General features: G+C 42.1%; 1 protein-coding gene across 1 annotated transcript in view; it reads right to left on the bottom strand.

Moving 5' to 3' along the window:
- The window catches only part of BACE2 (beta-secretase 2), a 50,510-nt gene that overhangs the window by 8,173 nt on the left and 15,159 nt on the right, over positions 1 to 27,178 (bottom strand). The window contains exons 2-8 of the mRNA XM_053936665.1: positions 18,355 to 18,443; positions 11,302 to 11,518; positions 9,337 to 9,465; positions 7,966 to 8,100; positions 5,076 to 5,177; positions 1,576 to 1,725; positions 166 to 334 (exon numbers count right to left, since the gene is read on the bottom strand). Of these exons, the coding sequence (XP_053792640.1) occupies positions 166 to 334; positions 1,576 to 1,725; positions 5,076 to 5,177; positions 7,966 to 8,100; positions 9,337 to 9,465; positions 11,302 to 11,518; positions 18,355 to 18,443 (991 nt within the window). The remainder of the gene's footprint in view (positions 1 to 165; positions 335 to 1,575; positions 1,726 to 5,075; positions 5,178 to 7,965; positions 8,101 to 9,336; positions 9,466 to 11,301; positions 11,519 to 18,354; positions 18,444 to 27,178) is intronic.

Below are 27,178 nucleotides of genomic sequence, written 5' to 3'. Positions count from 1 at the left end.
GGTTTTCTTTTTTCCCCTTTCCTTTGAAATGTGAGTAACTTGGAATTTCTTTAAAATACACCTTTCACACTGCAGGAGTACCCACACTTTCTGCCAACAGATACGTGGCAAAGGTGTTTCTCTGAGTTTCCTCGCTCCCCAAATCCTGAGAAATTTTCCTCTTACCTGCACAAGGACTCACTGCAAAGCCCACTCTCCTCTGGGCTCTGTCAAAGATGACATAAAATCCTTCCATGACTGTAGCACCAATGACCAGAGCGTTTGTGGAGGAGGAGATGCCGAATCGGTAGCACTGCAAATTATCTCCTATCACAAGGATGGGTTGAATATAAAGCTGTTAAAAATAAAATAAAATAAAAATAAAAATAAATTAAAAAAAAATCGGAAGCCAGAGTGTAAAAAGCAACACCTCAGAGCAGGTAGAAGTTCAGACATTTTCATTCTTATAGTTCAGGCACGCAAATTCCATTGGAAATGGAGAATGGATAGGGGCAAACAGATTTTTGTACATGATTTAAAACTGGTCAAAGCTAACAGGCAGGTAAAGAGGTAAAGCTTGTGGACTCGAAAATGAATTTGAACACAGTCAGTCACTACATGCAGGTCAATACATCCATAAGGGAAGGATGGCTGAGGAAGAACTTGGGAGATGAACTCAAATTAGAGAATAATTAGTTCTTAAAAGAATTATTAGGATGGAGTTGATTCAGAGAGCATTCAGTGTCAGCTTCAAGGTTCTAGATTTTATCAATTCACGTCACATTTCACCCCCTGTCTCCTCGGGGAAGATGAATGATTGCCAAGCTACGTGATCAATACAGAAAAAGCTTATCATAAGGCTTTACTATATTTAAAGTTTAAATGTACTTAATAGGTTCATTCTTTCCTTTGCTCCTGCCTGTCCCTTGAGGTAAAAGAATGTATTAGTAATGTTAGACAATACCAGCCTCTACTGCAACTTACACTGGGAGGAGAAGCCAGAGAAGAAAAACAGAAGTGGCACATTATATTCTAAATATAATGGTATGGATGGAATATTAATAAAAGATAAGCCAGGCGAGTTACAGAAACTGGTGAAGAGCTCACAAAGGGTCATTGCCAAGATTTTCATATTCAGAAGAAGTGCTCCAACTCAAAATGCCACGAGAAACAAATCAATTCCCTTCCCAAAACAAGAAGATCAAAATGAGCAGAGACATTCTGTATTGACATCTGATGTGGCCAAAGCTCATGAAAACAAAACAGAAACTTGCTTGGTTTTCCTGACAAACTGAAAAAAAATAATTCCCAGCTAGATGGACTGCACTGAGAGGGAAACTGTGCTTCGTCCCTTTCTTTTTTGCTTTTAGGTTTGACAAGTTTGTTATTTTCCCTATTTAAAAATTGATTTTTAAAATTTGATTAAAAAAGGCTTCCTTTGCATGCAATAAGCCTGCTACTGCTAAATAATAACCCTAAATAATAACCCTACTAATTGCCCTGTTACTGCTAAAAATAGCTCCTATTTTTTTAAGAGCATGTGCTTTATAACAGTAAAAATAAATGCACAGATGAATAAACAAAGAAGGTTGAGACCTGTGGTAGGATAGAGATCCGAAACGACCTACTGGAGTTTTCATCCCTCAGGTAAATGGAGAGTTTGGGAAATAAGGACCAGGGTTTTTCAGTTCTATCCCAGCATGCAAGCTGTGTGCCAGTCCAGAATTCAGAAGAGAATTCTTGTATCTGTAAAACAAAGCAAACAAACAAAATTATGCTTAGAGATTCCAGCCATTTTTGATAGATCTTTGTGAATGAGCACTGCCACTATTCGATGCTTTCATTTCCATGGAGAAATTCAAGAACACAAATCTGAGCTGCTTCTTTAAGGACCAAGGCAAAATCCCAAACCCCAACACCCAAACCAAGGTGTGTCATGACCCATCATGGCCTGGAGAAGGGCGAAGAGGCAAAAGCAAGTTTAGCTCTCCTTTCCCTCCCCATTTCTGTCCCATTATTTCCTCTACTGCAGTGAACACGTGGCCTCCCTGAGCCATCACTTCCACAATGGGATTTTCCTGCCTCCCTCCCTCCACTCTGACCAAACACCAATGGTTTTACATTTTACATTTTATAAAAAAACACAAACCAAAACACAAACCACGTGAATATATAATGAGATAGTGAGGCTCCCTGAGTTCCTCATGCACCTACAGCTCCTTACTGAGAGTTTTGAAGCCAAAGGCTAAGCCAAATATCTCCTGGCATCTGAGGGAATCATTTGCTGTAATGGAAAGAAACACACCCTCTGTCTCTTTTGAAGCCCTGTCACTCCCTACCAATAGAACCTGACATGCTTTTGAAATAAATCTGATTAACAGTATTTTGTAATATATGCATGGAACTAACAAAACAAAAAGCCAACCCCTACAGAGCTTGTTTGGCTAAGACAAACATCTTGCTCAATGCTCCTGCTCCCTGAAGCTGACCTGCTGCCAGATCTGAGCAAAACCCTTCCTCATTTTACTGCATTACTTTGGCTGGTTCCTGTTCCCTCAGAAAGCAGCAGAAGGGAGGAGCTTGATCTGAGGCTGCACAGCCAAAGCCTCCCATCTGGGTGAAGGAAAAAGATGGAATCCAGCCTCTGCACTCTCCTCATTTGTATTTATCTGTCATATGGATTATTCTGTAAGCATCAGCTCATTCATTAAAATATGGCATTTTACAGGTGACAGGCACTCACCCTCGCCACACATCTGCCAATGAAGTGTTTGTTAGAGCTGCACAGAGACTTCTTCCCATTTCCAGGTGCTCTGCCCTGTTCTTGGGCCTCAACAAGCACAGACTCATGTGAACAAGGAGATTTCTCACCACGAGCAGGCCTTTTACCCTGAACTCTCAGCTCATGCTGAAGTGCATCCCTTGGCACAGGGCAGAACACTCTTCCCTCACAGCTGAGTCCCAGGCCAAACCTGCTGAGAAACACAGCTCTCCTCTCTTTCCATTTGCTCTTGAGAAGCAGATCTGAGAAAAATTGCAAGGTACCACCCAGCCAGGTCAGGCCAAGCCTATGAAGTGCTCTGTTTTAAGTGCCTGCTTTAATTTCCCAGAAAGACTGCTTAATGCATTGCATTTCTTTCCCTTCCTTCTGCGCACTGCAGCAATGCATGTGGGAGATTTGAGTGCATGACACCCTATTAAAATAAAGATTTTAGGATTATCTGAGCCTTCCTTTGTTCAACTTTCTAACTTAACACTGTATTCCTGCTGTCCTGACTTCAGCTCAGTGAGCCCCTCCCTGGCTCATTTCGGCCCATCTGCCAAAATCACCACCCTTCAACACCAAACTGCATCATAACAGCTGCTCCCTGAAAGCCTTCAGTCCAAATAATTTAAGTTTAAAAACCCATCTGCACCACTAAAGAGCATAGAGCTCACAGCCTTGTTTTTGAACTGAGCTGAATAAAGAAATGTGTCACACACAGTTATCCCAGTTTATCTGAGAGGGAAAATAACATCTGGCTGGGTGCTCTTAACAAGCTATGAGGAGCAGGAACTTGTTAACCTGGCTCACCTGTGGTCAGAAAAGTGTGTCTGACTACAGCAGATGATTTTTTTCCAGTGGTACATCTCCTGGCAGAAGCACAGAGCCGCAGTACAATTGCTGAAAATACCCATTTTCCTGACATTGCTCCTACACAGCTGGAATCCCATCCCTTCACCCTGTAACTACTTTCTTATTTAGTAGACTATCTCCATTGTTTAGAGTTGTCAAAGTAAATTCTGGGGTGTGTGGAGGGAAAGGGGTAGAGCAGGAAGGTCCTTGAGATTAAAAAGAACTCAGAAAAAAAAAGGTACTTTATGCATTTTTAATAGGAACAGAAAAAAAAAAAAATAAGCAGAGTGAATGGTTCCCCTCTAATACTTTATTGATCTGTCCACTGTTCCCTTGTGACGTGGAAGGCCCCACTTCAAATGTCCTGACCAGCATCAGAGGGGAGTGTGGATCACTGTGACCACTTCCCAGGAGCATTCCTTATCCACAGGGTGACATTACAAGAGCTCCTGGGCTGGCTTCTTTCAATTCTCCCCCCCATGGACTGAAATCGTTCCAGTCAACACTAAAGTGTTGTGGAAAGAGAAGAACTCGTAACTGGTACATTTATTTCAGATATTGGACATCTGCAGGCAGTGAGGAACACTTCATGCCAAATCTCTGCTCTCCATTAAATAGGGAAAAGGATCTCAGTCTTGAATTATCAGCACACAGGCAAACACTGTCTTTGGGGCAGCTGCTTACTGTGTTTCCTGTGATTTGCATCAACAACCACTGTCTGATTGTGAGTCCATGACAAAAATATCGAGTTTGTTCACACTGAAATAGCTGGTGTTTATTCCTCCTCTTTAACCTTCTTGGTGCTGTTCCTTGTATTGAACAAAAATTTATGAATAGTTTTTAGTAATCAGAAAATGCTGTTTCAGCCACTCTGCACACAGAGAACTCCACCATCCCCATGCCCTACTTCTAAAGCCCACTCTGTTTCCAAAGAAAGATGCTTTTGAACATAAATAATTCAATAATGAAGGTCAAAAGCAGCTTTATTGATATGAATAACCCTAATGAATGGCATTTATTCCAGACAGCACTAAGAATTATACTTGGAAAGGAACTGCTTGCAGCAGCAGGTTCTCCTACTTTATAAACACTCTGTTTTGAATGAAAAGACTGATTTTTGCACTCTTAATACTTTGAATCAGAGCAACAGGGATTATGTCCGTGTTTCTCAAATGCTTAGAATAAAATACACCATTTCTGCCCTATTTCTGATGCATTTCCATACACACACTTCTTGTCTGCAATTGTGGCCCCCCTTTTCCCTCCTCCCTTTTTTTTTTTCCCACTTCTTCCTTTCCATCAAAGGCCATCAGTCATTTCTCCTTATTAACAGGGCTAGACCAGGGAAGCTTCTGCTCCCCTCAGGTGAAAAACCCATGACTTGCAAGGCAGGCAGCAGAGATGACACTCCTTTTAAAGACCCCGTGATCCTTGAACAGGAGTTTCACATTTCTGAGCAGGTTTCGTGGCATTTTCTTACCAGGGACGTGCGAGCTATTGCCTGCACCACAGCACTGAAGACTTTCTCTGGCAGTCGAAGGAGAGTGGTTCCACTGTCTACTATGGCTTTATCAGCATTGTACTGGGGAGGGGAGAAAGAAAAAAGAGAGAAGTTGTATGCTGTAGTTACTGTAATGCAGATCCCACTGTCTCCTGAGCAGAACAAAGCTGCTCCTTTTTGGCAGCTGCCTTGCCAGAACTGCAACTTGTCAGCAGCTCTCTCCAGCTGACAGCTTCAATCCCAGTGAAATCTGAGAGCAAAAACAAAAACAAACAAAAAAAAAAGCAAGATGCTATCAGCCTAGATGCAAGAGTGGGTTTATCTGCACAGGTCAGGAAATTACTGTGTCACCACAGCTGGTGCAAATGGTCACAGTGCTGTAAAAAAGTGAATTCTGGCCCCTCTCAGAGGGGGCAAAAGCACTTTAATATTCAGTAGAGAGGTGTTAAACACCCTGATGCAGCTTCTAAGCTCTAATCAAGGTCTCTGCTGGCATGAGAACAACTCTAGTTTAAACACAACAACCTGTTTTGATGGCTGGCATATCTAATATATGAATAAGCAGAAAAAATTAGGCCTTATTACATGTCTATACTGGCTCAAGAGCACAAATGTCACACCTTTATCCCTTGACTGCTGAAAACCCCTGAAGCACACACAAAAAAACCCAAAACAAGTACAAAGAAATTTGAAGTTTCAATCTTGCTGCCTTAAAATCTGCACAAAAAACCACGCATAGCAAACAGCTCTCTTATTACTAAAAGTTCAAACCTAAAATTAAGAGATTTCAGCAAACTTCAGATACATTCAATGAGGTATAAACTTTTAAAAGGGTAAATCTTTTTTCATGAACTCCTTAAAAACTATGCTTAACTGTTTGGGGTGGGGAGGGGGGAAGGCAAGTAGCAGTGGCAGCTATTTGCATTACTTTTGCTGCCAGTTTAGGCAGCAGGATTAATATAACTGAGCTGTGACATGTTTATGGCATAATCATAAGACACAGGATGATATACAACCTAAGCTACTTAGGAGGAGGTCAAACAGCAAGTGAATTTAAAATACACTGATTTGGATGTTATCAAGTCACATGGAGTCCCTTAAGGGCAGTGACAAAAATAAAACCCACCAAAAAAGTAAGAAAAAGTAACTCTTGACAGTTATTTCTACGTTTTTTGAAAGAGCTGCTATGGGGCTGCCACACAGAGCTGAGAGAAAAGCAAAGAGGAAAACATTTATTACACACTCAGAAATACTTCTAAAGAGTGGAAAGAAATGCCAAGGCATTTTGGAGTCCATTTTAACAGATTTGCACCACAAAATACACAATCACTGGCATCCTGGAATGCCATCCTTGGGGAAAAAAAAAAAAAAAAAAGTAGTTAAAAGGGTTGACCACTGATATAAACCTGTGCAAAAATCTGGGAGTAGTGGGATGGTTCACATGGGGACTGAGCACCTGGTTTTGCCTTCTTGGCTTTTCTGGTTAATATTTACCAGTGCAAAGTGCACTTCTGGCAGCTCAGGACTTCTCCCAGCCCCGGCTGCCAGGCTCAGGGCCACAGCTGTGCTGGAGCTCTGGACACATTCCCAGCATTGAAGCAAGGGGAGAAGTTTTCCCCAGCAAGGAAAGGAGCAGTCCCTGGTGAAGGCTGTGAAAAAAAATGTTCCATTTCCTAGAAAACAACAGAGAGGAGAGAGGGCTCCTCATCCCAGAGTGAATCATGCATCCTCTGCGAGCTCCTAACCAGCCAAACTTGCATTGTACTGCTCCTGTCTTACTGCTCTTCCTCTGAAATTCTGTGGAATTTCTGTGGGAAGGTCTCCTTTGATCCAGGAAGGCTTGATCCTTCTGCACCAGTGAAAGCAACCCATGGCTCAGAAAAGAGCAACAATTACAGGAAACTTTCCTGACACACCACTGAATTTTTCAGTGAGCTGTTTTCTGGAAACAGCATGTATTAAACTAAACCACTGAAGGGCTCCCCTTCAAAAACATGTTGACTGTTTTTTAAGGCAAGAAAGAAAAGCAAACATTTGTTTTAAAGGACCAGTGGTTTTGCTTTCCTAACAGCACAATAGAGAGAGGCATTTAAATAGACCTTGTTCTGCTTATTGAGTTGAAAGATGTTGTGACTCATTTTAAATAATTGATATGGCAATATGATTTCAATATTTTGCATGGAAATATAATATTTATGCACATGTTATACTGGAATAATGAATTTCACTTAATTTATATGAACTATAAAAACTTTAAACTTATCACATCCCATTGATCTCCAACTAAGAGCATCAGAGTAGAATGAAATTAGGATGTCTAAAGAAATTGGGGCATAAAAAATACAGAACTAAAATTAAAACATGAATACCAACAAGCAAGAGTAAGAAAGAGATAAAGCACACACATACACATATATCCTCCACAAAAAAAAAAAAAAAAAGAAATGCATTTGGAATAAAAATTGCAACAGCACAGTCTCATTAGACTGATCTAGGTACAACAGAACATTATTCTTAATAGAAACAGAAAGCTTATCCATCAGGAATAATAACTGCCAACCACAAGAGAGCAAAAGTTGATTTCAAGAACATAAAATAAAAAAAAAGGAAGCCTAGGATGAGAGCTTTAGGAAGCAACCCAGGGTGACACCTGTCCACTGCCATCATGAGTTGTGAGCTCAGACAGCTCTACAGGGGTCAACCCAAAACCTCCCATTTCCTCTGTTTGACCAGAGCTGCTTTAATTCAGTTCTCAGGACACTGCAGTGCACATCTGCTTGCCAAGACAGAACTGACCAAGCAGGGTATTTTTTTTTTTTCTCAGCCAAACTTGCATTTCTCAGAGACAGGAGCAGAGAAGGGCCAATACCTCTCTGCAGTCCAGCTGGAGGTTCTGCCCCCCGACCTCCAGTTTGAGGATTTCCACCTGGTAGTACCACTCCTCTTTGATGGGTGTGTACCAGATATCCCCCGTGTACAGACTCGGCTCAATCCCACCCAGCACCTAAGGGAGAGAGGAAAAGAAGTCACATGAAAACCCCACGTGTTTAGTTTTGGGGCAAGTGCACGCAAAAAGGGGGACATTTAATTGTGATATTCAGGGGCATCCAAGTTTTAATTTAGCACCATTGGTTAGGATTTTACTGTCAGGTTCTCTGTCAATAATAGAGCAGTATGAAACATCTAGACATTAAACAGATAGTGCTTCAAACAGAATTCCCCTACTGGGCCAAATTATCAGCATTTTCTTTCACCTACAACCTCACACTGATTCTATTATGAAAACTCCACTGTTTTCATTTTAAAAACAGTATCTTCAGTGGTTAAATCTAGGCAATGTATAAAAATGGAACAGAATAATAAAGTTACATGTGAAAAATCTGCTTTATCAGATCAGAAAAGCATTAATATTGTCCAAGAAGATTTTATTTTTTCTTACACACATTTGAAATGGAATCCCATCCTGTCACTGCTATCACTCTTATCTCCCATCAAAACTTAGGCTGAGGATGGCTGGGAGCATTTGTGGACTCTCTGACTCTGAGCTAAGCCTAAGAAAGTTCTCTCTTGGTCTCCAGTTATATGAAAGGCATTTACAATATGTGAATTTTCCTCAAAATAAGTATTTGTGATCAGCTCCTGTGCTGAGATGTTTATTTCAGCATCATTTGGGAACAGTCATTCCATCTCCCAATTCCAGATACATAATGGGCCAATTCATGGTCCCACTAAAAATGATGGAAAGATTTCCCAGAGTAACAGAAAGCAGGAGATCTGAGCTACAGATTTTTCCCTTTAATATGTTGTTAAAAAAAAAAAAAAAAGACCCTTGATTCCTCTCCCCCTTTTCACATCACATAAAAAAAATACTGTAGCATTTTGATGAGATTGAACAAATTTATCAGCTCAATAAGGGACTACTAAGTTTGAGAAATACAGCAGAATCTGCCCTGAGGAAACACCACAACATCCATGTTTTCCTTTGTTAAAAGATGAAAAGTTTACTCAAACTTGAGAGAGAAAAAAAAAGAATTGAGAATGAAAACAAATAACACTCAAATTTTGCCCGAGGGCTTAGCTTTTCTTTAAAAAAAATAGAAAACTTTTAAAACACTAAAGTTTAAAATACTAAAAGTTTAAAATACTGAACACTAAATTTGGCAGAAGCAGGATAGTCAGAGAAAAGAGGGAGAGAGATGAACAAAGATACATTTTCCCTCTCCTATTGACAGATACCCACAAGACTACCTCCGTTGGTACCACTTCCAGAAACAGGGAGTCCAGCACCACACATCTGCAGGGAGAAAATGTTGGGGATCTTTGCCTGCCTCACGAGGGAATCAAAGAATGTCTCCACAGAACTGGAAGGCTTGAAGGTGTTGAAAAGCAAAACAAACAAACAAACAAACAAAAAAAAAAGATTTGCAGGGTTCATTAGAAAGTTTCTTCACAGAAATCAGCAAATCATTCAAATAAGACCACTTTTCATGAGTAAATTGAATTTCTGACAAGCATCTGATGAGACTTCTAGACATAATAAGCCATTAAAACCCCAGTATCTGTCATTTTTCTGTTTCTGTTGTTTTTAAAGACATTTTCACTCTTGACCACTGTCAGCCCTGCTGCCACCAAATCCCTAAAACATAGGAGTAATTTTCAATTGCAGTTTCCAAACTCAAACACCAGTTTCAGGCAGAAACTCTCACCAATTATTTCTGTTTGGAAAAGGCTTTGTGTTATTAGAACGCTCAAAGGTAACTTGCCTTTCACACCTTTCCACAGTTAAAAAGCAGAATTTTAAAGTCAAGATTTTCAGTTTTTCAGCACTGTTGAATTGTAATGAACCTTGAGTTGAGTGGCCCAAATTTCCTCTCTTTTCTCTTAAAGAACTTAATATCCTTCACGCTCTCTCCAGCTGGGTACTGGCCAGGTTCTTCCTGACACTGCAGGTCCTGTTTTCCTTTGCAGTCACTGGAGTGCTGCAAGTTCCCTGTAATTCAGATTTGTGTGCATGGAGGTGAGAGGGGCCAAGTGCTCTCAGTGCACAAAGCCCAGAGCAGCCTCAGAAGCCAACAACCCCTGAAGTCCTTGGAAGAAGGGAAGAACAAATGCCCTGAGTACTTTGTTTGCCCAAAGCAGAGTTTGAGAACAGCTCCTCTCCTCTCCTCTCCTCTCCTCTCCTCTCCTCTCCTCTCCTCTCCTCTCCTCTCCTCTCCTCTCCTCTCCTCTCCTCTCCTCTCCTCTCCTCTCCTCTCCTCTCCTCTCCTCTCCTCTCCTCTCCTCTCCTCTCCTCTCCTCTCCTCTCCTCTCCTCTCCTCTCCTCTCCTCTCCTCTCCTCTCCTCTCCTCTCCTCTCCTCTCCTCTCCTCTCCTCTCCTCTCCTCTCCTCTCCTCTCCTCTCCTCTCCTCTCCTCTCCTCTCCTCTCCTCTCCTCTCCTCTCCTCTCCTCTCCTCTCCTCTCCTCTCCTCTCCTCTCCTCTCCTCTCCTCTCCTCTCCCTTCTCTTCTGCTGACAGTCCATGAAGTCAATAAACACAATTCTCACACAACTCTGGAGTAAAGCAGACTCGCCAGGCAGTGCTGAATCATTTGTTCTCTCTGGGTAGAACTTACTTTGGGATGTGAAGGTGGAAAATTGTAACTTTGTAGTTTTCCAATCGAGTTTTCAGCTTTAGATTTTAAGGTTATACATTTTGGATTATAAATTTCAGGTTTTAATTGAATCTTCTACCTGAATTTCCTGCCTCCAGAGGAGCAGGATGTGCTTGGTTCTATGTTCCTGGAAATACTGCAGCTAATATTTGTTCTGAAATTATCCATCCACCTCAACTTTTACTTGATGAACGTAGAATGAACTGCTGAGGACTTTGCCTGGGACCAGTTTTGAAAAGTATCCTCAGAGCTCTAATACCTCCCTCCACACACATCCCACAACCACACTCTGGTACTGCAAGCTCTGTAAAAGCTTATTCATTCCAGAGGAGCTAAAATCAGCATTTCCATCACCAGAAAAGCAAAAATCCTCACACGGGACTGTGGTACTACCACAACCCAATTTATTCTTTCTGGAACAAAGACAGAAGATCTGTAGGAAGGAGTGGCTGGAAGGGTGGAGCCTAATGCTGACAGATCATCTGCTGGCTTGATTTTAACATATTTCTATTTATTGTCCTTGTGAAAGACAATCGGGGGGAGGGGATGGTTTACCTTGGCTAAGGCATCGTAGGCAAGACCCAGGATCCCGTGCCATTTAACCCCTGGCAGGAAGAAGTTCTCTGACTCAAGGATGGTGGCAATGTTGATGGTGTAGCTGCCATAGAGTCCTTTGGGCATGGTGATGACATCTGTGCCCAGCACTCCCGTCCAGCTGCCTTGGCTGTACTTCACTGTCACCTCAATCCCTTGAGATCTGTATGTGCTTGACCTTTTAAAAGGAAAGGACACACTGATGCATGGGCTGCTCATTTACAATGCAAGACAACAGAATTTATTCCAACTCAATTTTGCCCAGAGAGGGAAAAAAGAAAAAGGTAAATTAAGTATGCAAAATATGTATTTATACTGCTTGTAAAATCAGGAAAAAGCAGAAATTAAAAAACCGCAAAACTCAAAGCCCCATTTTATCCAGAAGCCATCAATAACTCAGATCTTCACAATGTGTTTTTTTCAAAAATAAATAATCTAAGGTATTATGTCAACTAGTGCAGTGTCCCTGACTCAGACTGGTCCCTAGGAGCAACACTCTTTTAACTGGAGAAAGAATGTATTAAATGGCACTAGGAAATGGAAAGCTGCTGAATTCAAATCTAAAATTGAAATGCAAAGCTAACTGAATAGCTGTAGACTAATACCTCATTAATATTCCTAAAAGATCCTTTTTGGGTAAATTGGAATATTATTCTGAGTATCAGCAGTATGACAGAGGTTTCCTAAACCTGCAGTTTGACCTATCTCTGAGGAAGTAAGTAGAATTTGATATCATTAACAAATGATTCACTGACTTGGAGGAGAAAAGGAACTAATTTTTTCTAGACCAGGGAGGCAAAGCCAAATGAGCAGTTGAGTATGGCAAACAAAAGAAGGAACTGAATCCTGTTTAAAAGGCTTAAAAAAAAATTAGTAAAAGCTTCAATAGATTTTTCATTTTAAAGACCTGTAATCCATAAATATTGTTATCATATCCCACCCACATCTCTGCTGAAGAGCTTCAAAAGTTCTAAATCCCTCACAATTTACTTTGAATCCTCTCCTTGGCACACAGTTTCCTCTTTTGGAGAGACAGATGACTACACTCAGTTCATCTCAAGAGACTTTTCACAGCTTTTTGGAAAGTAAATTAGGGGAGGGAAAAGCGTAAAATAAATTTATAACAGCATCTTTACATGTGTGTAGAACAATAGAAAGGGCAAGGGTTTATCAGGTGCAGATACTTTGATCAACCCAGCTTTAATCTAACAACCACATGAAGTGGCTTCACAGGCCCTGTGCCTGAGCTCACCAGCATGAATTTGGGGTCATTTTCATTATTATGAGGAACAACCTTCAGATGGCAACATGACCAAGTCCCATAATTCAAACACTTCCTCCTGAGGAACACTTTGGCCATACAGACCATGCAACTGACTCTTCCATGGGAGGGAGGCCAGGTTCTAACCCTAAAGCAGTTCTTGATACTCTCAAGACCTCACTCTTCAAGGGTTAACATCCAAGGCAGCAGAAATACATGAGATAATATTTTTAATAATTTAAAATGCAGGAGTTCTGGAGGTACTGCTATTGCCTGCATCTGATCACTTCCACTGCTCCTGTGTAATTCTGCATTTGTATGACACTTACACAGAGGAACATCTCTGCTCAGGCAGGGTCTTCAGAACACCTCTGTGACACTGGCAGGACATTTTATAAATCAAAATAGAGTCTGAATAATTAGCGGCACAAGGGAAACTGGGGGACAGGAAATGAAAGGGAGAATATTTTCTTCATGTAGAAAAGTGTCAGGCTGAGCAGCAGAGGAGGAAACATCTGAAATCAGAGAGAAGATTGAGTGCTGGGAGAATAAAGCGAAGCAAATCTGCAGATACAAGCAGTGCATGACTAGAACAGCAGCACACAGCTCTTCTTCCATAAGCAGGAAGAGCTGCGGACCAGGACACAGAAAGACTGGATTCATTTTCCAGCACAGCTGGTGACCTTTCCTGTGGAAAGGTCCTTCCTCACCATTTGTGCCTCAGCTTCCCCACCTGTAGAAATGGATACGAAGACACTCATCTCATTTGTAAAGTTCACAAATGTCATATTGAAGAGGAGGAGACTTTATTACTTCCTTCAAGGAGCAAAATTGGTAACACAGGAAGGGACCTTGCAGTAAATCATATTCTGTTCTGCAAAACCACTTCCCCATCCTCTTGCAGGTAATCAGACACTGTTTTTTTTTTTCACTTTTCTACCTCACTGATCTAAAGGAAGAAAACTTTAGAGTTTAAAATTAGAGATTTGCTGTAATTCATGGGCCGAGTGTTTTAAAACAAACACACAGCACAGAAAATTACAAACAAGCTGTTCTGGCTGTGATGAGGAAAGAAGAAATTCACCTCTGCCAGCAGGACAAAGTATATCTTAGCCAGAGGCAAGGAATAAGGGCTCCTAGATCATGGTGCTGTAGTGATCCTACTCCCTTCTCCCTCTCCTTCCATTCCTACCTTCTCTCCAAAGCAGCCACCAGAACCCTGGTCCTCAAACCTCAAATGGATCTTGAGCTCCAGCTGAGCAAACCAGCAATGGGTAATTTTCCCTTGCAGAGTTCACCCTCATTACCAGCACACCGCATAGGACAAAACACAACCAAAGTCTCATTTCTCATGTCACAATCCCTTTGCAGCAAGCTCAACATGGCAACAGCAAATCCACCATGTGCAGGAAGCCCTGTGTAACACCAACCTCACCAAACAACTTTAAGACAAAGCAGACATGAAAATACAACAGAAATGATTGATTTCTAACCAAGAAGTCCCATCTAATCTGCAGGGCTTCCACAAAAAGTTTACAATTCACCCCAAACCACAACCTGTACAGTGCACACACAACCAACCTCGCAGGATCACACTGCAAAAGCAGCAAAACAAGCTGCTTTGTTTCTTTTGTTTGATGGCATAGAACTTATTGTATTACCTCAATTTATTGTCTATATCTCTCTTACCTCCCTATCTCTTGGAAAGATCGACTCTTGAGCAGCTTGCTTTTGAAGCTTCAGATGGTGAGGCAGTAGTACTCTTTATTTATTTACTGAAATAAAACTGGATACTGTTCCTGAATACTGAAAGCCCTGAACATGTTAAATTTACATACTGCTGCAGAGCCATCACTGATCACTTGGGTTCAAGTGTAAAAATCCCTTTATATGTCTGTTTAAGTAGCTCTTTTATCATAAGTAGAGTACTCAACAAAACTACTTGTTATTTTCAACAGCATGAGAAACAAACACTGTGATTTCTTTTCAGTTCAGGACAAATCAGGTAATTTTGCAAAACCTTATACATCGTGGCGACTTATAGAGCATGATTATCACAGCAAACTCAGAACTTTTTACAGCAAAGGTTTGTCAGAGCCACTCAAAAGCCCGAGTTGTAAAAGACTGCATGGTAACAGCTTTACTCATGTTGTAAAGAAAGAGCCAGATAATTAAACAGCAGGATTATATCACATAGATTACATGATACACAACATCATTTAACAAGTTAGTTCTGGAATTGCTCCAGGAGGGCTCCTCCTGAAAAACACACTCTGGGTCCTTTGAAACAAAGATGATGCCTTCCCCATGCACCCCCCTCAACTTCAGTCAAAAAAGAATCATGCATTCAATTTCTGATTTTGATCATCTGAATAAAATTAAACTAAGAGTGTGGCACCAGGAAATTAAGCCCCATCACTCTCTCCAACACAACATGAATATTCTAATAAGCACACATCTATAACTCATAACCCATTAATTTAACAAATTACTAATCTTTCTTTCCCCTTGTCTTCAACTTGAAGTTTAAGATGTCGGAAGCACTCCATGACAATATAGGGAAAAACTGCAGGAGCGATTACCAGATGAGAGGAAACCCCTTTATCTGATCTTAAGTGTTCCTCCTAGGAAGGAAGAAAAGTGCCCATAGGTCGTTTTTCTCATTTACACGTGGGCAAAGGTCGCTCTTGGGTAATTTTACAGATCCAGCTGATGTGATATCAGTGCCCTTGTTTACCATCCCTGCAAAGTCATGACAACCAAGTGTGCTGGTTTGGGCTGGGGGATAGAGTTAATTTTCTTCACAGCAGCTAGCACAGGCTGTGTTTTGGATTTGTGCTAGAAACAGAGTTGAAATAGAGAGATGTTTTTGTTATGGCTGAGCAGCTCTTGCACAGAGCCAAGGCCTTTTCTCCCTCTCACCTCACCCCACCCCACCACTGCCAGGCTTGGTGTGCATGAGAATTTGGGAGGGGACACAGCCAGGTGACCCCAGCTGACCCCAGGGATATCCCACAGCATGGTGCCATGCTCAGCTGGGGGAAGACAGGGGAAATGTTTGGGGTTTTGGTGGAAGAGTGAGTGAGTGAGTGGCTGTGTGGGGCTGAGTTGCCATCGGGATTTAGATCACAATGCCAGGGAAAGTGTTCTGACTGCTGGGAAAAGTCTGTCCTAAGGCCAGTCTCAAAAAGAGACAAGCAACAGCACTCAAGGAAGTAGAGGTGACTGGGCTTCACCTCCAGTCAGGAAAAGTCTCAAATAAAACCTCCTGGAATCTGTTTCCAAGCATGTGAACGACAGTCATGCAGTCACAGACACTCAACGAGAATTTCACAGGCACACCACACCTGACCGATCTCACTGCCTCCTACATCAAGACTGGAGGCACAGATGAGGAGAACAGTGGCTGTAGCACATCTTGGCTTCAGTCAGGCTTTGGACACCACCTCCCATGGCATTCCTGTTTGGAAGCTGAGGATGTGGGGCTGAACAAACCACCAGGCTGCACCCCTGGGTCCAAAGGAGCTATTGACTCGTGACAAGCAGAGCCCTGGGAGTTTTGAGTGGAGGAAAAACTCCACAGCCTGGAGAAAAGGAGGCTCAGGAGAGACTTTCCCACTCTTTACAAGTCCCTGGCAGCAGGGTGCAGCCAGGTGAGAGTCAGGCTCTTCTCCCTTGCAAGAGCAACAGGACAAGAGCACACAGCATCAAGCTGTGCTAAGAGAGGCTCCAGCTGGACACCAGGAGGAATTTCATCATGGAAATGGTTGTTAAACACTGGAACAGGCTGCCCAGCGAGGTGGTGGATGGACATCCCCCCTGGAGGTGTCCAAGGAAGGCCTGGACGTGGCACTCAGTGCTCTGGGCTGGTTGACAAGGTGGGGAGCAGTCACAAGTTGGACTTGATGGTCTTGGAGGTCTTTTCCAACCTCAATGATTCTGTAGTTCTGGGAAGGTCTTCATCAAGAACCTACAGGAAGGACAGACTGCACACTCAGATTTGCATGGGATCTACATCAAAGGGAGCAGCTGCCACAGCCACGAGTTACATTTTTTGAGGTTCAGGTTGGACAACTGGAAATATTTCCTCCCCAGGAGACTGTGGCACGGCACTGGAACACTCTGCCTGGACAGAGCAGGGATTCTCCATCCTCAGAGGTTTACAGGACTTGGCTGGGCTCAGCCATGGCTCACGTGCACTGGTGACAGCTCCAGCTCATTTGGGATGTGTGCTGGTGACCTACAGAGCTTTCTTGCAACCAACAGTTTTAGAAGATCTACCAGATTTTACTGGGGCGAGGATCCTTCCAATTTACTTATTTAAATGTATGTAAAATATTTAAAATGGAAGAAGCACGACCCAGGAGTCTGCTAATGTTTGTGTTCTGAGCCCACTGCAGGACTCCATCAGTGCAACCTAAACCAGAAACTCTTGCTGCAATTGCTCTGGATTGTAATGACTTGATTTTGAGTAATTTTACAAAGTACCTTTAACTAACTCTTTAGGGCCTGGACTTCAAGGTTTCATTATTAACCTTATATTAAAGTTCTCAAAACACATGAGAACACCAATCAGAGGCTGTAACCTTCACATGATTTCAGCCTGTCTTTCTCCACACACAAGCTCTGCTGCTGCTGTTTCTAATGGTTTATGTTTTGGATGAGTGAGGCCTTGTCCTTCCAGTCTCAATAACATCAATTAAGAGAGGGAGAAAGAATGCTTGTGCTTTTAATTCTTGCAATTAAGTTTTCTCATAGCCACTGCCTATGGAAGGGGATAGCTGGCTGGCATGGAAAACCCTGCAGTAATGCAGAAACAGCTATCAAGTGCAAATTCTGGATTTTCCAGACCTGTATCATGTCAGCATTATGTGAAATATCTCCATTAACATCTAAATACATGGCAGGAGGTGAGGCTACTCTGGTAAGCAGCATGAAAATAATGGATTTCCCTCCATTCCCAGTAAATCTTACTGGAAAAAAGTGTAAAACCCCATGTTGAAACTCATGTGAGATAGTGAGAAGGGTGATACTCCCCAGTTTCCCAGCACTCAGTATTTTTATCCATATGCTTCAGCTAAAGATAGACACTGCCTTTTGGAGAAGTTTACCTGAAATAATTGAAACTAGAGAAAGGAAGAAAAGAAGGAAGAAGAAGTGAGATTCAGACAGACAAAGCTTGGCTGTGATTAATGGCAGCTTATGCTAAACACAGCAAATTTAGTGCATAACAAACACCAGAACCACCAAGTTGTATTTTATAAATAACCAGATTCATCAGGGTCTGTCCAGATCACTGACTGATTGAGGCTTGTGGCCAAACTGAACAACAAATTAGGTTTTGACTAAGTAATTTTGCTTCTGGATGAAATGTCAAGTAACTGATACAATTCCCGGCTTTTAATTTTTGTTTTCAAACAAAGGCAAAGCATATTGAAACTTTAATTCCTTGCATGTCTATTCAGGTAAGAAATTGGCTGAAATTGGTGTGATTTTGTAAATGATTTTCACCCTGTAATCATCTTCTCTTTTCTCCAGTTCTAATTAGTGCTGCTGGTGTTCACCCAGAGCTCAGCTGCGCTGCCACCCGTGGGGCTGTTCATGGTGTCAGGCAGGGTTTTGCACTTGGCAAATCCAAAATTCCCACCCCATGGGATGTCACAGGAGCCCCAGGAGCTGCCTTATCATCCTGTCTTGCATGGAGGAGCCAGAATCCCCCTAATTTCCACCATGGGTGCAGAACAGGTACTTACAGTTCGGGATTGAAGTAGGATGTGACATCAGGATCAGGCACACCTGCTACAGCAAAATTGCTGCTCCCAGTGTCAACCAGAATATTTAACTGCCAAAAAAAAAAAAAAAAGAAAAGAGAAGAAAAGAAAGGGGAGATGATTTGCATATCCAATTAAACAAATTGAAAAAGAAACACTGCAGTTTTTGTCTAAACTATCTTCAGTTTTAAAATCATGGTGAGCACTGCCCTGAGAAATAAATTTAGTGTCACTTTTGGGAAAGATATGCTGCTGCAGCCCATCCAAAACTGATCCTGCTGAAATGCTTTAAAATAGTCCCTGTGAAGGGGGAAAACCCACCAAGCCCACATTTGCACAGCAGATGAATTCCTGATCATCTCAAATTTCTTTTTGGCCCAAGCCCACATTTGCACAGCAGATGAATTCCTGATCATCTCGAATTTCTATTGGCCCAAGCCATAAATCTTGGCAACCTGTCCAGAACACAGGCTGAATTATGGACTGCTTAAAGCTCTCTTTGTCTCAGAGCTTGTGAGATTTCAAGGTAGGTGCAGAGTGCAGGTCTGGACAGAGATAAGCAGAACCATGAAGCTGCTTCATGGATTGGAAAACACAGGAGCAATGCCCAGCTCATCCTGAGCAGCAGCAACCTTCCACAGCCTTTACCACTTTTAAAAATGAGGATGGCAGATTTATTAACACCGTGATTGAAAGGTGGCCTAAGAGGGGGCCACTTGTTTGGTTGATGGGGAGGGTGATTTTGGCTGAAAATTGCCTAAACGTGGACAAAATGGGACGCCTCCCTTCCCCATCTAGCTCAGGTAACAAGGCTGCTCTGTCACAGCTGCACGATGGCAATGCAGGACCACTTCCATCGGTGAGACCTGGAAACCACATTAGGTACAGAGCCATTAAATGGTAAGTTTAAGTCAGTCAGAGACTCTACTGCTACCAAAAGCAATGGTCACACTTTTCCCCTGCTCTTGGCTGGATGCTTCCCAGGCCTCCCTGGCAAAGCCACAGGGCTGTGATGCAAACCAGATCAGGTTCCTCACCCACAGATACCATGAAAAAATAGCAATCTGCCATATCAGACAGCCACCCCAATGGATATGGTAGGAGCAGATACTAGAGAAGGGTGATTCCCTCCTTTGGTGACAACAGATTGGCTTAAAACAGCTGCTCCCCAGAAAAATATTAAAGAATTAGGAATTTTCCTGTAGGAGGGAGTGAAGCATGAAGATTTGGTTGGCCACGGCTTAAAGCCAGCTCAAACCAGCCCCTTTGGTAGTCCCCGTCACTCCTTAAGATGCGATGCAGCTTGGGATGTACAACAGGAGGGGATGTGGGAAGGGCAAGAGAGAATGATCAGGGAAACAAGTTTGGTGTTGACAAAGGAAGTGGAGAAAAAGGGCTGAGCTCAGAAATGAGTGTAAACACAAAGGAGGATAAAGCATTTGAAAAAGATGTGCTGAATACGTCTCTAATAAGAATGAGCGTAGACAAAAAGTGTGAGTCAATGTCTAAAAACATCTTTGGTTTGTTCACAGAGGAGAGGGGAGGTGATGGTTTCACCCTTTTAATATAGTATGGGACTGAGGAACTCTGAAATTTAAACAAGAACACAAAACCAAACAGAAATTTCTGAGAATCTCTTCTGAACTGCAGGCACACTCTGTCATTGGTATTCCCAGCCCTAATCTTGCAGAAATTTTAAGACTAAAAAGAAACAAACCAACAACCTTAGCCAAGCTGCATCCCAGATTTTAGATTAAGCAAAGACAATACATTAAAATTTATTTTACAACCACATGAGCTAGACAGAGACATCTAAGAACAAAAGGACATCCACAAGTTCACATGGCTCTAGGAGCTGAGGCTTTAAAAGAAAATAAGAACCTCTGAGGCTCTGCAATAAAATCCGAAGTTTGCTACATAGTTCATTTCCATGCTGTCAAAAGCCTAACAGTTTTTCAACTACCTAACAAAGTACAAACTATTCATTCCCCCCCTTTCTCCGGCATAGAAATCATATTAAAAATAAACAACAAAGAGCAGCTACAATGTGTGCCTGCATCTATCAGGACTGACAAAATTTGCCTCAAAGGGGTGCTGCAGGGCTTAAATTAATTAGCCTTTCCCAGGTAGTCTGTGATGCTTGAGCAATGGGCACTATAGATCAGCTGCATAAATACATGTAGGTGTTGCCTTAGCCTCAGTGATGTGCATGGCACCATACACGGAGGAGGACTTGGGGGAGAAAAAAAAAAACAATCAAAACGAAACAAAAATCACTAAATATGACACATAGGAATGCTATTTTACCCCCACACCTTAAATACAATGTTATCATCACGGAATTCACAAACCATCCATGGAAAGGGCAGATTTACTGCCCACAGCACGGAGCAAATCGAGATTTCAAGAAGAAAATAGATAACCCCCACAAAGAAAGAGGGAGAGCACAAAGCTGGCTAACCATGCAGGCTCCAGCCCACTCGGACACAGCAGCGCTCACATGACAGATGCTATTGAGGCTGACATTCTCTATCCACATGTTTGTGCATAATGAGATGCAGGCGGCCGGGGCAGACACTGATTTATTGTAGTCCTCACAATAGCGCCAGTGATTAGCAGCTCATTTTGGGGTGGGTATAACTTACTGAGTTCCCTTTCTCTCCTGAATTTTCTTTAGTGCCTTCACGTCTCATTAAAAGGCACTTTCATGTTGTCTCATTCCCCGGGCTCATGGAGCTGCTGGGGCAGCTCTGGAGAGTCACAAGGTGGCCACTGAAGGAACCAAGGTCCAGGGCTGTCCATCCTGTCCTGTCCTACTCAACCACGGACAGCAGCTCTGCTGAGAAGGACTTGGGGGTGCTGGTGGGTGAAAGGCTGGACATGTCCTCGGGAATGTCAACTTGCAGCCCAGAAAGCCAGCTGTGTCCTGGGCTGCATCCACAGCAGCGTGGGCAGAGCTGAGGGGGGAATTCTGCCCCTGTGCCCTGCTCAGGTGAGAGCCCATGTGAAAAAGGCCAATCACTTGGTTTTTAAAATGTTTGAAGTTTAATAATAATAAAATGGTTATAAAAATAGTAATACAATTAGATTAATAAAAATTTAGAGTTAGGACAATTACAAGACAATAAAAAACAAAGAATTACGGACATCCGGATGCTCTCGGGCCCTTAAGCCCGATAAGCATGCCTTGTGAACAAAGGAATAACCTTAAAAGCAAGAGCCTGTTGCATATTCCTACATCTCATACATGATGCATAAATTCCTTGCAAATTAAGAGCTTTTCTGTTTTTTGTCAACTTCTTTCCCTTAATCCTGGTGGTTCCATAAAGACGGAGAGAAGGTGGAAGAATGTTTGTCTTTTCTGATAAGGAGGCACTGACTCTTTATGGGCCCCGTCACTGCCCTCTCTGTGAGAAGAATTTCTTGATTATCTCATCTCTTTCTTGAGCTAGCTAAAAAGTATCCTACATAGCATAGTTTCTATTTTAACATTGTGTTATGAGTTAAAAATACATTTAACACACTACTTAAGAGAATTAATACAGCATAACTTTCCAACATTACACATATAATATTCATTGTAACACTTGCGAAAAGCCAATCATAAAATATGCATTTTTCACAGCCCACCTGCAGAGCTGCCCCAGCCCTGTCCCAGCCCAGGGAGGAGCTGGAGCTGCTGCAGAGAGCCCAGAGGAGGCTCCAGGATGAGCAGAGGGCTGGAGCAGCTCTGCTGGGAGGAAAGGCTGGCACAGCTGGCATTGTTCACCTGCACAGGAGAAGCTTTGGGCTGAGCTCAGGGTGGCCTTGCAGGGCCTGGAGGAGCCCCAGGAAAGCTGGAGAGAGACAATTTCCAAGGGATAGGTCACAGGGAATGGCTTCAAACTGCCAGAGTGTGTTTAGATTAAATATTAGCATTAAACCAAATGAAAAACTACTTTCCTTTTGCTTTTGGAAGAAGCAAAGCCTTTTTTGGGGATTTTTGGTGGTTTATTTTGTGGTTTCCAAGTTCAGTTTCAGACTCGCACAACAGACACTGAGAGCAAATGCACTAAATTGTTTCTTCCCCCTAAAGGTCACCTTAACCACAGCTGTGGGAAACTAAATCTGCACCTAGTAAAGTACCTAGAGATTATTTTGCTGCATTTGTCTGCATTTCCTATATGCAAATAGAGTTGTTATTATTAACAGGAGGCTCATAAATATCCCTATTTTACAGTAAGCAAGACAGGAACATCCACCTCTGCCATGACAAACTCACAGGGGGAGTCTGACACTATCTATATGCCATTAATTTGTGGTTGCAAAAAGAAGCAAATCCAAACTTGTTTACTGAAAGTCATGAGCGCTGAAAGCAGAAGCCTCAGAGGTCATGCATTTTACATTTTTTTCTATTCTGAAGGGGTAGAAACACTAAAAATTCCCCAGTCCCAATGATTTCTTTCAACTGGAAGTCAAACACTTTGTCAATGCATCCCTTAAACTTTCCAGTGCTTGATTTAGCAGCAGCATCAAATAGCACTTACTGCATGCTACACAGCTTCAATAATTTAACTTACCACTATGCCTTTAATATTTTTAAGCCTTCCATTGTTAAATATTGTTGTATTTTGCTACCAGAAAAACCAAAAATTGCCTATTGATGTGTTATCATTTTTTCACTCAGCAAAGCTTTGGCTGTCTGTGGTTCAGGCACCTGCCCTGGTACAGCAGGTGATGTCAATATGACACATCCACACCAGACTGGTTGTTATTCATGCCTCATTTAACTGCCTGGCGTAAAACAATTTGCAGTTATCCACCATGCTTTCAGAAAGTGACTTCCTTCACATTTTCAAGGGAAAGTGAGAGCAGCAATCATTCATTTTTTTGTTGCATAGAGGTTGCTCCTATCCCTTAGCTGGGACAGAAGTTGCCTCTGTTCTGGCACACACCCTGTTCAGACTTTGTAGAAGTTCTTCTTCCCTGTTTTAGTTTGAGGTTGGGAGGTTTTGGTAACATCCAGAAAAACATACGAAACAAATCCCACAGACTGAAAGTGCAAAATGGATTTTTTTTTTTTTTTTGAAGAAGCTGTCTGCATGATTTAGCATCCACAGTCTTTTCCAGGTGTGGAATCCTGGGGCTTGCCTGCAAACCTGCTGCTTTTGATGTGATTCACTGAACTAGGGATACTCTTCATCCCCACTAAAAGACTAGTCCATAGAGAAATCCACTGTATATTTTTTTTCCAAGTTCATGGGTCTGATCAATCCTTTTAGGTCAAGGAATAAAGTTCCACCACTGGACAGGCTAACTTTCTACAGCTACTTGAAAGGAGGTAGGAGTGAGCTGGTGTCAGTCTTTTTTCACAGCTAACAAGTGACAGGATGAGGGGGGTTGGCCTCAAGCTGCACCAGGGGAGGTTTGGGCTGGATATTAGGGAAAAATTTTCCTCAGAAATTGTTGTAAAGCACTTGACCAAACTGACCAGGGAAGTGGAAAAGTCATCATCCCTGTAATTGTTAAAAACAGGTGGATATGGCCCTTGAGAACATAATTTATTGGTGAACATGGTACTGGGCTGATGGTTGGACTTGAGCTGAAAGGTTTTTCCCAGCCTTAACTATTCCATGATTCTGTAAAGAAACCAGACTGCAAAAATGTATTTGGCTTTTCACTCCTGCCTCAGCTGAAGCATAGGGAGTAGGGGGAAAGAAAAAAGGAATAGGATTTGCACACACAGGGCCATAAATACAGAAAACAGCCTTACATTTATTCTGGGGTTCACTCAAAACTTAAATAATTGATTAGATAATTGACAGTTTCCTTCACAAGGCAGCAGAGCAACGAAGGGGGCTCTGTAAGAATTCACAGAACCACAGAATGGTTGGGGTGGAAAGGACCACAAAGCTCATCCAGTCCCTGCCATGGCAGGGACACCTTCCACTGTCCCAGGCTGCTCCAAGCCCCAGTGTCCAACCTGGCCTTGGGCACTGCCAGGGATCCAGGGGCAGCCCCAGCTGCTCTGGGCACCTGTGCCAGGGCCTGCCCACCCTCCTGAAGGAAGAATTTTTTTCTGATATCTAATCTAAACCTACTCTCTTTTAGCAATGATATCTCTTTTCACGATGAAAACTACAAGCCATCGTGCCTCCTCTGGGATTTTAACTCGACCCAAGGGCACCCCTTTCTTTTCCCTTTCCTCTTGTCCTCAGTAAAGAGCACAACCATTCCACACCAGTAACATTCACGCACCACTCAAAATCTTTCCATGCTTTCATGATTTCTCCCAAAGCACCCACTTAAAATAGGGTTTGTAATTCTACATGCTTGCTGGAGCATGTCACACAGTGAACTATGACAAAGCAAAAAAGTTTTTATCCCCACGCAGAAACCAGAAATAGGAATCATCCCATTACCTGCTCAGGAGCTGTTACCACACATCACAGTGTAGATGTAGAAGTCCACCCCATCTCACCCCTGAGCTTGTACGATCTCTTAATTCTCTTTCTTATTTTGTCCCAAACATAATAAACCCTCCAGAAAATAATCTGCTAGACAGTGCTTCAAAAAAAAAAAAAAAAAAAAAAAAAAAAAGAAATGGTTCAAAGAAGTGCTGCTTCTTGTTAGGGATTAGCAGCTAGAAATCATTTGGGTAACAGCTCTTCTTTTTCAAGCTGGTTAATAGATAGGAAAATTAGTTGGCAATTTAAATGCTGCCTCATTTAACACAATGATTCCTAATTACATTATCAGCCCATCTGGCAAGAATTGCTTACAACCATCACACAGAAAAGAAAACACCAGTAACTCTATGCTGTGTTTGCCCACAGTTATTACGTGTTATTATTGGCACTGACTGTCAGTCAGGTTATTTCAGTAATTTGTTTCTACAAATTAGTAATGTTACAATATACAGTGGCTTTTTAAGCACAAACATACTTTATGGTTTTTTCCTCCCCTCTGTTACTTAGAGTTAGCATTTACAGCCTACTTTCTAATAAAAAAAAAGTATCAGAAGGCTAGGCTTTAATATAGATTCTTCATCTGTTCCTCTGAAGATGTAGAAATAAAAGCAATTTAAAAGATTAATTAAGAGAAAATTTTGGAAGCATTTCTAGATGTAGAAGACTGCAAAGTCAGACATAAACCTGAAAAGCCTCCACAATGACAGATTTCTGCTTGCAGAATGATATGTACTTTGTTTAAAAGGTTAAGACTGAAAACAAAAATAGGTAAATTTGTTGGACTGGCACACTGCCTATGAACACGGGGGCAAGGATGGACTCTCCCACTTCTCACTGCTCACAAGCAGTCCCTGCACTGGAAGAACACCTCACCCCAAAACCAAATGATCCTCTGCAGCTTGGATGGAATCATACTTCACCTTGGAGGAGGAGGAGGAGGAAGGCAGACCCACATTTTACACCAAGTCCAGGAGGGGCATTTCCAGTGTTGCCCTGAGTGATGTCACCTCACCAGAGGAAACAGACCTATCTGCTCCTACCTCCAAAAAACCCCTCCCATGGTCACAAGAAGGGTTCACCCATGCAGCCAACATAAGAGAGGCATTGTGAGGAAAGAAAAAAAAAAAGAATGAGATTAATTTTCTAATGACGTTTGTTCAGCAGGTGGTGCCCACATTTTACTGCAGCTCTGGGGATGCAAAGGAAGGTGATTTATTGCTGCACAAAAACGTGGGCAAACCAGAAGGTCAAGTTTATCAGCAAAGATAACTCCTGCTTTCACAACAGCAGAAGTTTGTCACAGAAACTGTGCTGTGTTTGCAGTCTGGGGAGTTAACAGGAGCACCAGTGCCAGAAGCAGACCAAGCTCTCCAGAGAGTGTTTGGCCTTTGCTGCCATTCCCCTCACTCCATTCCCAGGTGGTGCCAGGACCTGAGAATTACATTTACTATTTTTGCATTTACTATCTTCACATTCAGTCTCTTCTCTAGCCACTTAAAACATCTATTCCCAAACACTCTCACACCCTCACTGGGCCCAGCAGAAGACCAAGAGTTTTTCCCCTCAATCTCTCCATGATCTGCACTGCTAGAGAAGGAATATTTCTTTTTTCCTGCCTGAAAAGCAATAATCTCTTTCTTTGCCAGAAGATTACAAAGTACTATCTGGATTAGCCAATCTATCCGTGTTTAAGAGCACTGCATGCTTCTGTAGTGGAGATTTGTATAAAAAACACAAATGCTAAAATGACAGATTGCTCTGAAGTCTAAACTTGCTAAACTAAATTGTGAGTTGAAATATGAGCATCTGACTGTGGGACTGATGAATAGTCATTTTGAAGAAAAATATTACAGGAAGTGCTTTATATATATTATCATTTTGACAATAAGGGAAGGCTATTATGGTTTAAAGACAAAAAAAATAGTCAGCCAATCAATCCTGGTAACAAAACAAAATATCTATTCTTCATTTCTATGCTCTCCTTCCTGCCAATGCCCTCAGTTCCCTAAACATTAGCATTCTTTCTGCACATGCCTTCTCATGTGCTATCTTATTTTTCAGGCTGAAATTTATTTGCTGTGTCTAGATTTATCATACAACACATCCATCCTATTCATGCTATATGAACATGCTTTGCTGTTGAACATGAGCCATTACTTGCTTATCTTAGAGCTGAGTGAATCGTAGCAATTTTGTCTCATTGCCTTTTCTGAAAAGATTAACCTTTTTTTTCCCTCTTTTTTATTTCCTCCCCCCAGATATGAGTTTCTCTCCCACCTCACACCCTATAGACAAAAGCAGGTGTAGCAATCTTGTAGTTCACATAAACCAGCTGCAGCTGAAGTCATGCTTTGCCC

This window comes from Vidua chalybeata, chromosome 2 (assembly GCF_026979565.1).
Source record: "Vidua chalybeata isolate OUT-0048 chromosome 2, bVidCha1 merged haplotype, whole genome shotgun sequence".
Classification (NCBI taxonomy): Eukaryota; Metazoa; Chordata; class Aves; order Passeriformes; family Viduidae; genus Vidua; species Vidua chalybeata.
Note: the sequence above shows the minus strand (reverse complement) of the source record. Positions and strands in the feature narration are given on the sequence as shown.